The sequence below is a fragment of the Conger conger genome, chromosome 7 (genome assembly GCF_963514075.1).
Source record: "Conger conger chromosome 7, fConCon1.1, whole genome shotgun sequence".
Taxonomy (NCBI): domain Eukaryota; kingdom Metazoa; phylum Chordata; class Actinopteri; order Anguilliformes; family Congridae; genus Conger; species Conger conger.
In genome coordinates, this window is record NC_083766.1 from 712,166 (window position 1) to 724,349 (window position 12,184).

Genomic DNA, 12,184 nt, shown 5'->3' on the forward strand with positions numbered 1-12,184 from the left:
CTGAACTCCAGATCCCATAATGCCCCAGGGTACGCTGCTTAAACTGAACTCCAGATCCCATAATGCCCCTGTGCACACTGCTCAAACTGAACTCCTGATCCCACAATGCCCCAGGGTGTGCTGTTCAAACTGAACTCCAGATCCCATAATGCCCCAGGGTGTGCTGTTCAAACTGAACTACAGAGCCCATAATGCCCCAGGGTGTGCTGCTCAAACTGAACTCCAGATCCCATAATGCCCCAGGGTACGCTGCTTAAACTGAACTCCAGATCCCATAATGCCCCTGTGCACACTGCTCAAACTGAACTCCAGATCCCATAATGCCCCAGGGTGTGCTGCTCAAACTGAACTACAGAGCCCATAATGCCCCAGGGTGTGCTGCTCAAACTGAACTACAGAGCCCATAATGCCCCATGGTGTGCTGCTCAAACTGAACTACAGAGCCCACAATGCCCCTGGGCTGGGCTCACTCACCTTGTAGAAGGCCTGGAGGTCGCTGATGGGCGGGGACACAGTCAGGTAGTTGGGGAAACGGTCCTGGAGGTGCGCAATCAGCATTCCGAACTGCGTTCCCCAATCCCCCACATGATTCAACCTGAGAGAGGGACACATCAGGGAATTACCACCATTCCACTGCTGGGAGTCAGAGAAAGCCCTTCTCACAGAAGACCAGTCTGTAGCTGCATAAATACAGAAAGACCCCGTGTGCTCCTGAATCAGTCCCTGTGTGCTCCTGAATCAGACCCTGTGTGCTCCTGAATCAGTCCCTGAATCAGTCCCTGTGTGCTCCTGAATCAGACCCTGTGTTCTCCTGAATCAGTCCCTGTGTGCTCCTGAATCAGACCCCGTGTTCTCCTGAATCAGACCCTGTGTGCTTCTGAATCAGTCCCTGTGTGCTTCTGAATCTGTCCCTGTGTGCTCCTGAATCAGTCCCCGTGTTCTCCTGAATCAGTCCCTGAATCAGACCCTGTATACATACTGAATTAGAACCTGAATCAGCCTGTGTGCATAGCCTGAATGATCACGTTATCAGGAATGTGGCGGTGTGTGCAGGGTGTGTGCAGGGTGTGTGCAGGGTGTGTGCAGGGTGTGTGCAGGTGTGTGCAGGGTGTGTACAGGGAGTGTGCAGGGAGTGTGCAGGGAGTGTGCAGGGTGTGTGCAGGGTGTGTGCAGGGTGTGTGCAGGGTGTGTGCAGGTGTGTGCAGGGTGTGTGCAGGGTGTGTGCAGGGAGTGTGCAGGGAGTGTGCAGGGAGTGTGCAGGGTGTGAGCCGGGTGTGTGCAGGGTGTGTGCAGGGTGTGTGCAGGGAGTGTGCAGGGAGTGTGCAGGGAGTGTGCAGGGAGTGTGCAGGTGTGTGCAGGGTGTGTGCAGGTGTGTGCAGGGTGTGTGCAGGTGTGTGCAGGGTGTGTGCAGGATGTGTGCAGGGAGTGTGCAGGGAGTGTGCAGGGTGTGTGCAGGGAGTGTGCAGGGAGTGTGCAGGGAGTGTGCAGGGTGCGTACAGGGAGTGTGCAGGTGTGTGCAGGGTGTGTGCAGGGTGTGTGCAGGGAGTGTGCAGGGTGCGTACAGGGAGTGTGCAGGGTGTGTGCAGGGAGTGTGCGGACCTGAGAACATCGTAGCCCAGGAACTCGAAGAGCCGGCACATGCTGTCCCCGATGATGGTAGAGCGCAGGTGGCCCACGTGCATCTCTTTAGCGATGTTGGGCGAGGAGAAATCCACCACCACCTGCCAATCACAACACAGCATTCCTGACTCAAATCTGCCAATCATAACACAGCATTCCTGACTCAAATCTGCCAATCATAACAGCGTTCCTCAACCAAACCTGCCAATCACAAGACAGCGTTCCTCAACCAAACGGCCAGCATTCTTGAAATATTGCACAAGTGCAAAGTCTGCATTAAATATTTTAATGTAAACAATTCTAAAATTCCTAGTGACTAAGGTGCTTAACTGGGACCTGGAAGATTGGTGGTTCAAGCGCCAGTGTCACCACAAGGTCAATGCAGCTGTTGGGCCCTTGAGCAAGGCCCTTAACCCCACATTGCTCCAGGGGGGATTTCCCCTGCTTAGTCTGATCAAGTGAGCTTTGGATAAAAGCATCAACTAAATAACAAATTAAATTATGAAAAATAATATCGTACCCTTTTCTTTGATTCCAGGGGGGGAGGCTGAACTCCATTCACCAACAGGTTGGTCAGAAGTTTGGAAACAAAGGCCTTCTTCAGGTGAACATTGATGAATCCTTCAATTCAAAGAACACCACATATCCTTCAATGTTCTGCAGCAAAATTCCCAGCAACTCAGTGGTTAGTACTGAGTGCAGGAGTAACAGTCTACTGTGTCTCCTGAGACAAGAGACAGCCACAACAGAAGAGTTCTCTACATTAATATTTTTTTACAAATATAAACAGACCTGGTCCAGCAATCTCCATCTTCTCGATGAGGTTGTTGTCTGGAATGTTCTCAATGATCTTCACTGCGATGTCTCGCGGGCTAATCTTCAGGCCCTTGGTCTTCATCATCTGAAACGCGTGACACCGTTCTTCACTCTCCAGAGATCTATACCTCTTCATCAGACCCTACACGCCTGCCAGACCTCTTCATCAGACCCTACACGCCTGCCAGACCTCTTCATCAGACCCTACACGCCTGCCAGACCTCTTCCTCAGAGCCTACACGCCTGCCAGACCTCTTCATCAGAGCCTACACCCCTGCCAGACCTCTTCATCAGACCCTACACGCCTGCCAGACCTCTTCATCAGACCCTACACCCCTGCCAGACCTCTTCATCAGACCCTACACGCCTGCCAGACCTCTTCATCAGACCCTACACCCCTGCCAGACCTCTTCATCAGACCCTACACCCCTGCCAGACCTCTTCATCAGACCCTACACCCCTGCCAGACCTCTTCATCAGAGCCTACACGCCTGCCAGACCTCTTCATCAGACCCTACACGCCTGCCAGACCTCTTCATCAGACCCTACACGCCTGCCAGACCTCTTCATCAGACCCTACACGCCTGCCAGACCTCTTCATCAGACCCTACACCCCTGCCAGACCTCTTCATCAGAGCCTACACGCCTGCCAGACCTCTTCATCAGACACTACACGCCTGCCAGACCTCTTCATCAGACCCTACACCCCTGCCAGAACTCTATGTGCACAGGCCGCTTGGGCGGCTCCCCCTCTCTGAACCTCCACCTCACGCTCACGACTACTGGCAGTTCTGGCTCCACGGTGGTGGAACGAACTCCCCGTGGAGGTCAGAACAGTAGAATCTCTTCCCACCTTCAAGCACAAACTGAAGACGCACCTCTCCCTGTCCCTCCCTACCTCCCTGTAAACCTTAATTGTTGTCTTTCTGTGATATTTACTTGTGTATTAGGATGTTTAGTTTGGCTAGGTAAGTTTGCACGTGTAAGTCGCTTTGGATTAAAAGAGTCTGCCAAATGACTAAAATGTCAAATGTAAATGTAAGCAGTCTTTGGCTAGGTAAGCGGTTTGTTCATACATTTGTGTGTTGTGCTATTATGATTTAAATATTATATTATATTATATCTTTGTTGTGCAGGTAGCAGTTGAAATTGTACTTCCCTCTAGGGTCTTTCAGCGCACTTATCCCTGGTTATGGGTATGCACTTTGCACTTTGTTGTACATCGCTCTGAATAAGAGTCTGCCAAATGCCATTAATGTCATGTAGTGTAATGTGGATGTAATGTAATGAAATGTGGATGTAATGTTGTGTAATGTAATGTCAAGATCAGGATTTAGACCAGGCCATAGCACTGAAACAGCCCTTGTTAAAGTTACTAATGACCTGTTACTGTCAGCTGACTGTAACTCTGTCTCAGTTCTTGTACTACTTGGCTTCAGCTTTTGAGACAATAAACCATGAGATGCTATTGGACAGACGGCAGAACTGTGCTGTTCCTTCATGGACAGGCACCCGGCTCGTTTAGATCATACGTGTATGACAGGAAACGGTTTGTTAATGCAAGAAGAGTCCAGCTACTCTGTGATGAAATGTTGTCTTGCACAAGGTTCAGTGCTAGGACCTTTACTCTTCTCTTTAACCCTTGGCAGTATTATTCAGGCACACAACGTAGAGTTTCACTGCTATACGGACGATACACAGATATACATCTCAATGAAACCTGGTGAAGCACTACTGATCTGTCGGTTAGAGACTTGGATTGTATTTTTAAAAGCTTGGATGCTTTCTAACTTTCTACTTCTGATCTCAGAAAAGCCAGAAAAAAGGGAGAAAATGTGTCTTTGATGGTTGTTTGTTAAATCAAATATTGTAGTAAAAGACCTTGGTGTTACCATTGATCCAGACCTAACTTTTGACAGACGCATAAAAAGATATACACAGTGGCTTTCTTTCAGTAACAGAACATGCCTAAAATTAGGCACTTTTCATCAGCAGGGGGTGCAGAGCAAGTGATCCATGCTCTTGTTACAACTAAGTTAGATGACTGTAATGCAATGCTATCTGGCTGCCAAATATTGTTGGAGAATCTCCAGAAGATTCTCCAACAATATTTATCCAACCTTGTTCATCTGCTGTGCTTGTTTTGTCTGCTCTGTGTTTTGTCTGCTGTGCTTGTTTTGTCTGCTGTGCTTGTTTTGTCTGCTCTGTGTTTTGTCTGCTGTGCTTGTTTTGCCTGCTCTGTGTTTTGTCTGCTGTGCTTGTTTTGCCTGCTCTGTGTTTTGTCTGCTGTGCTTGTTTTGTCTGCTCTGTGTTTTGTCTGCTGTGCTTGTTCTTGTGCCACTTTTACTACTGCTGCCGTTTGCCCAAATATTTATCTTTTTTTGGTATCTTTTGATCACCCTGTTTGTTTCTGTCTGTTGTTTTCTTTTTATGTACAGCACATTGAGTTGCACCCACATCAGAAAATGTGTTTATAAATAGTTTGAAGTTTGATTTGATCAACGTTATTAACATAAAAACTAAAGGCCCAAATGAACATAAAGGAAAATGTCCACAAGGAAACAACATTTGGTCAGAAATTCAGTACAATGTAAATCCATCATTCAGTCTACATAAGTTCTCAGATCTGTCCTTAAACCTTAAAACATGGGCGTGCAATCTAATCCAAAAAGGGCTGGTGCAGTTTTAGCCCCAGCAAAACGACTGATTCAACGACTGATAAACTGATCAAGGTTTGAGCTTTAAAAGAAGTGCCGGGCAGGTGCCTCACCTGAGCCATCGCCATGGCACTGTTGCACTGGTAATCCCCAAATTTGGCCTGCTGATTGGGTGAGACAGTGAGGGGCGGGTTTTCCAAGTCTGGGAAGGCGTTCCCGATGGCATTCCCGAAGATTTCCTGCAGGCGCTGGTTAATGTTGATCATGGTCTTGCTGCACTCGCTCCTCTCTTCCTGTAAGCTCTGACAGACACAACCACAACACATCAACTCCCCTCTCCACACCCAGAACACATCAACTCCCCTTTCCACACCCACAGCTCATCAACACCCCTCTCCACACCCAGAACACATCAACTCCCCTCTCCACAACACATCACACCCACAACACATCAACTCCCCTCTCCACAACCACAACTCATCAACTCCCTTCTCCACAACCACAACACATCAACTCCCCTCTCCACAACCACAACTCATCAACTCCCCATTCCACAACACATCACATCAACTCCCCTCTCCACAACCACAACACATCAACTCCCCTCTCCACAACCACAACACATCAACTCCCCTCTCCACACCCACAACACATCAACTCCCCATTCCACAACACATCACATCAACTCCCCTCTCCACAACACATCACATCAACTCCCCTCTCCACAACCACAACACATCAACTCCCTTCTCCACAACCACAACACATCAACTCCCCTCTCCACAACACATCACACCCACAACACATCAACTCCCCTCTCCACACAAACAAAAAATAAGATAAAAGCAGCATGGGTGGGTGGGGATATATAAAACAAGGTCATAAAATAGATAATAAGATAGCAAATAAAATACAAGGTAAGATAATGGACTAAACATGGATGAGATACTAATGGACTGATAGCACTCACTCTCTTTAGGATGTTCAGGCGGTACTTTAGTCTGGTATTCTCTTCCCGGAGCTCGTCGAGTTGGGATGAAACTCCAAGAGTCTCCGGATTCTTCAGTTTCTCTATTTCAGCCGCGAGGCGCTTTATTTCTCTCTCCTGGGAAGAGTCGAAGCAGGTCCCGCAGCCAAGCCGTCAATGAAAACAACTTTTTGTGGATGCATAAAATCACCAGCCTACGCGCAGTGTACAAACTAGATTTTATTCGGTCCGTCTATATTTGTGACTGAGGCGTATGGGCGTCGTGAAGTTAACAAGGCTCCAACGATTATATATCGTTAGGGCATCAGTAATAAAACTGACGTGTAGACCTGTAACGCCTATTACTAGAAACGGCAGGCTTACTGGAAGTCAGGCGACTTCACTAGACCACCCCTCCTTTCTATCAAACGAAACTGGAATTAAATGAATGATATGCTAGCCATGTAGTTAACACTAGTCTGCTTGCCACAGTGATAAGATTTATTTCCAAGCAAGTCTACCTGAAAGTGGATTATTGACGGGGTTAAACATCAACCGGGCAAATGCAATTTACTTAAGCCGTTACCATACTAACTAGTTAGCTCGTTATCGTTAGTTACGTTAACTAATCGCAAAAAAAAAGAAAGAAAGCTAGCTAGCCAGAGCAAAGGCACTTCAGTAGTCAGGTAACAGCCTGCGCAATCCCTTGCTCAGCATCAAAATTGGTGAACATCTTACCAAATTAACGAGCGTTCGCTTTCTATGTTAGTGTGTGGGATGTGTTAGCTGCCAAAACAGATGACATCCAATTTCGCCGTTAAAGTAAAATTAGCCAAGTCAAAGCAAAGGTAGCAATGTAACTAGACTGCCATCTTGCTAACTAGGTCTTGCAAACTTGCTGCAGTACCCAAGTTAAACAGCTAGGCTAGCTAGCTGATGTGATGGAATAGATGCATCGCATTACATCAGCTAGCCTAAGTGAAACCACGGAGGTTTGTGAATACCAACACTTTGAACCCGCTGACTGACCTGCTGTTCAATCCTGGATGCATACTCAGCCGCTGGATCCCCCATTTTCCAACTGGAACACTGTGGTCGTTTGGTTATTAAACTAACAGTGTAATATTTCAGCTCATACAGGACACGCGGGTGAATAGAGTGACTTCCTGGTACACTTTCTGAACCGGCAGCCGAAGAGACGCAACCAGTCGAAAGCCAAGAGTACCGCTGTGGCAAACCCTATCCCCAGTTTCTTTCACGCCCCCCATGTGGACGAAATCTGTACTGTATGTATCCGTTTACAAAAACAATTTGCGGTTTTAGGATCAATATTAGTCAGCATTTCAACAGTGAACTTTCATCTACATTAGAATCTACCTATTCAGTGACCCCCTTTAAAATATGTGCAACAAGAGTTTCAGCCTAAAATTCCATCTTGGTTTTACACAATAATACATAATATACGTAATATACGTTATACGTAATATACAATCGTTTTAAGGGAAATCACCTTTGGCATAGAAGGATATTAAATGCTTTCACAATCGAAATCACAAATGAAACAAGGCATTGAGAAACACAAGAATGCAGACACAGACAACGTAGAAGAAAAAAAACACTTCATATATTTGTTGTGAAACTACAAAACATGTTCTTGTTGCTAGTGAAATATTTACAATGCTGGTCCACATAGCAGTGTCAAATGTTAAATTCACAGCTTGGAGTCTCATGAGAAAAGAGAAACAGAAAGTACACCCAAATCACAAAGTGCAATAAATACATGCCGAGTTGCACAAGCCATGGTGCTGTAAAGATCAGCTCATTACCATCTCTTAATACAAGACTCAAAAATCAAACAACAAAAAAATACTTCAACTTCAAAACAAACAATCAAAATGGCGGACTGCATGACAGTGACGACACGACGGGACATGTACACCTGTGTGACCGCACCTGTGTGACCGCACCTGCGTGATCGCACCTGTGTGACCGCACCTGTGTGACCGCACCTGCGTGACCACACCTGTGTGACCGCACCTGCGTGACCACACCTGTGTGACCGCACCTGCGTGACCACACCTGTGTGACCGCACCTGCGTGTTTCATCAACGACAAACAGGCTGAGCGTTACATAGATTCAGCATTACAGAGCGCCTACTCAATCAATACATTTTTCATTAATCACATGTATTCATGCTTCATATACATTCTCTATCTCTAAAGTCCTAATGTAAGACTTTATATACACATTGAATTCCCAGTACCACCAGAATAAAAGTCCCCAGTTAACACTAGACTAAAAACAATATGCCCAGACTTTGTACTGGAAAAAAAAAAAAAAAAGAATACATACTGGATTCTATGAGGATAACCATACTCACTTCTGTTTTAACGTAGAAATAAGTTTAATATTCTTGAAAAAGAATATCTGCCTACAATGGTACAGCCCTTAGTCAGCACAGGGTCAATGCTTTTATACCATATTGTTTATCCTCTAAAAAGGCATAAAATGACAAGTTAAGATTTGTGAAGAAAAGAACATGCATTCGTAAGGTTTCTGGCACAGTGAGGTGCACCTTCTTCAGGGGAAATCTCAAAGTGCAATACTTTAGATTGGGAACAAGACCAGTAAGACACACACACATGCACACACACATATGGACACAGACAAACCAAACACATGCACACACACTGTATCGTATCATACGGACAGACAAACCAAACACACGCACACACACTGTATCGTATCAGTTATCAGTGTAGTGTGGATCTGATGTGTTTTTGCCCAATAGTGTAGTATGTAAGTGTGTTACTCCAGCCTGGGAATGGGCCAGTTCTGTGTTGCCCTTTGAGAGAGGAACAGAAGGACTTTTGGTGACAAAAGCACAGGGCTCAAATCTATAATTACATTGACTATAGGCTACAGACACAAGCACCTTAGCCACTGGGCTATAGGCTACAGACACAAGCACCTTAACCTCTAGGCTATAGACACAAGCACCTTAGCCTCTAGGCTACAGACACAAGCACCATAACCTCTAGGCTATAGACACAAGCACCTAAGCCACTAGGCTATAGACACATGCACCTTAGCCTCTAGGCTATAGACACAAGCACCTTAGCCACTAGGCTATAGGCTATAGACACAAGCACCTTAGCCACTAGGCTACAGGCTATAGACACAAGCACCTTAGCCACTAGGCTATAGGCTATAGACACAAGCACCTTAGCCACTAGGCTATAGGATATAGGCTATAGACACAAGCACCTTATCCACAAGGCTAGTTTTCCAGAAGGGAAGGCAGCAGAGCTTGTGTCTCCTGGCTGTAGGGGAACGGATCCCACAGGAGCAGATTTGGGTGTCTCTGTTGAGCCAGTTGCCAAGCAACTCAGCGAGGTGACATATGCAGCAAAGATGGTCAGCTGATAACAGCTCTCTGCCCCTGGGGATTGTGGGACAGCGTTTACCTGAACATTCTCCACAAACAGATCTGCTCACCTCTGGGTTAGCTGCAGTAATGGGCCAGTATGGAGGGCAGGAGGAACAGGGGGACGAGGGGGGAGGAGGGGGTGGAACAGGGGTGTGCGGGGGGTCATGGTGATTATCATTTGAGATTTTACGAGTTCTGCGATACAGGACACAAACACAGTGTCAGCTGTGGCATTAACAGGGTCTGTGAGCACCTTCAGAGGAGAGGAAGCGCATTCATTAATTAGAGAAAAGCAAAAAACACTCAAACGTCTTATTCAATGGTCACACGTAAATCAGATTCACAAAAATAAGTGATCGCAGTGCTCTAACTGATTATGTCCATACAGTGCACCGACAGCGTGCATTAGTGTTAAAAAGATATGAGGACAATTAATGGCAGATAAATCTTCAAAGATTCAGTTTTCTGTCCATTTGTATGGTCATACATGCTTCCGGAGTGGGAACGGCTCACAAAGTGGGAATGGTGTCGACTGCATCAATCTGCACATCTCTGGTGCTTGAGTATCCCAGAAGAACATTCCAGTTTAACTGCCACAACACAGATCCTGTATCCAGGTCGATCTTTTTAACATAACATCATTCATCCATGAAGGGCAGCAGCGAGCACTCTGAGGGACCATAGACGTTTGTTAAAAGATAATAATAATAATAATAATAATAATATCATTTTACAGCTCAGCAGTATCCTCTTCTTGCTGGAGCAGAATATTAAGAACACCCCGTCCTTACAACCAGCCAGCCTTACAAACTGGGTGGATAAGCTTTTGGGGTTTGTAGAGTAGAATTGTGACTGTGCTTTTGGGGTTGTAGAGTAGAATTGTGACTGTGCTTTTGGGGTTGTAGAGTAGAATTGTGACTGTGCTTTTGGGGTTGTAGAGTAGAATTGTGACTGTGCTTTTGGGGTTGTAGAGTAGAATTGTGGCTGTGCCTTTGGGGTTGTAGAGTAGAATTGTGGCTGTGCTTTTGGGGTTGTAGAGTAGAATTGTGGCTGTGCCTTTGGGGTTGTAGAGTAGAATTGTGGCTGTGCTTTTGGGGTTGTAGAGTAGAATTGTGGCTGTGCTTTTGGGGTTGTAGAGTAGAATTGTGGCTGTGCCTTTGGGGTTGTAGAGTAGAATTGTGGCTGTGCTTTTGGGGAATGAGTGGGATAATCAGAGAGGGATCAAGGGTAAAGTGCACAAGCTGCTCTGTTCTACCTGAGGAGTGTGCAGCTCCCATGCAGAGCTGAGCGTGTGTGTATGTGTGTGTGTGTGTGTGTGTGTGTGTGTGTGTGTGTGTGTGTGTGTGAGCGTGTGTGTGTGTGAGTGTGTGTGTGTGTGTGTGTGTGTGTGTATGTGCTGCCACTATTCACTACTATTACACACACGTGTCTGTTGGAGTGAAACTCTTACATGTGCAATGCCACGCACATGTGTGTGCTGGTGAAATTCTTACATGTGCAATGTCACGCACACGTGTGTGCTGGTGAAACTCTTACATGTGCAATGTCACGCACACATGTGTGCTGGTGAAACTCTTACATGTGTAATGCCATATTTATCCGGCCACAGAACAGCTGAACTCATGGTGATTCCTTTTCACACTGGAGCAGCTGCTGGTGCCCAGGCAACAGCCTCGTGCCGTAAGTACAGGTTTCCCTGTTCACATTGTAGAGCGGTTCCTTCCGCTTACCAGCATAACAACATTTCACCAGTTATTCTCATATTTCACATACGCTGGTGTGTCTCTGCGAAATACACGAGCACATATTACATCGAACAAAGTACAATAATTAGAAACAGTAAAATAATGCTACAATGATGAAAATAAAGGTCATTTAAAAAAATATACAGATTAGCAACTCAAATCTATAACCCAGTGTTTTCAAATGTGGTGTTTTTCCTAATTTACAGAGAGTTCTTTCTCCCGTTTCTTCATAATACCACCAGAGGGAGCAGCTAAGCCCGGAGAACACTGCAGGTGTCCTACACGTCGTCGGCTGGGAGGTCAGGAATGTTGATCTTTGCTCGAGTGAAGAAGGCCATCTTCTCTCTGGAGACAAACACACGAGCGTCAGAATGAAATCACCTGAGAGCACGATGACACAGAGCGGCCTGCTTCAACGTGTCAGAGACAGCCGGGCCTGTAGGGGGCGATGTGGGGACTCACCTGAAGGACTGCACCTGTAGGGGGGATGTGGGGACTCACCTGAAGGACTGCACCTGTAGGGGGGATGTGGGGACTCACCTGAAGGACTGCACCTGGAGGGGGGATGTGGGGACTTACCTGAAGGGCTGCACCTGTAGGGGGCGATGTGGGGACTTACCTGAAGGACTGCACCTGTAGGGGGCGATGTGGGGACTCACCTGAAGGACTGCACCTGTAGGGGGCGATGTGGGGACTCACCTGAAGGACTGCACCTGGAGGGGGGATGTGGGGACTCACCTGAAGGACTGCACCTGTAGGGGGGATGTGGGGACTCACCTGAAGGACTGCACCTGGAGGGGGGATGTGGGGACTCACCTGAAGGACTGCACCTGTAGGGGGCGATGTGGGGACTCACCTGAAGGACTGCACCTGTAGGGGGCGATGTGGGGACTTACCTGAAGGACTGCACCTGGAGGGGGGATGTGGGGACTCACCTGAAGGACTGCA

General features: G+C 46.9%; 2 protein-coding genes across 3 annotated transcripts in view; both read right to left on the reverse strand.

Annotated features, from left to right (window-relative positions):
* The window catches only part of rars1 (arginyl-tRNA synthetase 1), a 17,679-nt gene extending 10,387 nt beyond the window's left edge, over positions 1–7,292 (reverse strand). The window contains 7 exon segments of the mRNA XM_061248640.1: positions 475–595; positions 1,600–1,721; positions 2,141–2,241; positions 2,413–2,521; positions 5,207–5,395; positions 6,064–6,198; positions 7,090–7,292. Of these exon segments, the coding sequence (XP_061104624.1) occupies positions 475–595; positions 1,600–1,721; positions 2,141–2,241; positions 2,413–2,521; positions 5,207–5,395; positions 6,064–6,198; positions 7,090–7,134 (822 nt within the window). The 5' untranslated portion in view covers positions 7,135–7,292.
* A 370-nt stretch (positions 7,293–7,662) lies between these two features.
* wwc1 (WW and C2 domain containing 1) overlaps positions 7,663–12,184 on the reverse strand; it is a 50,023-nt gene continuing 45,501 nt past the window's right edge. For both annotated transcript variants that reach the window (XM_061248634.1, XM_061248633.1), the window contains exon 22: positions 7,663–11,581. In XM_061248634.1, coding sequence (XP_061104618.1) covers positions 11,515–11,581 — 67 coding nt within the window. In that variant the 3' untranslated portion in view covers positions 7,663–11,514. The remainder of the gene's footprint in view (positions 11,582–12,184) is intronic.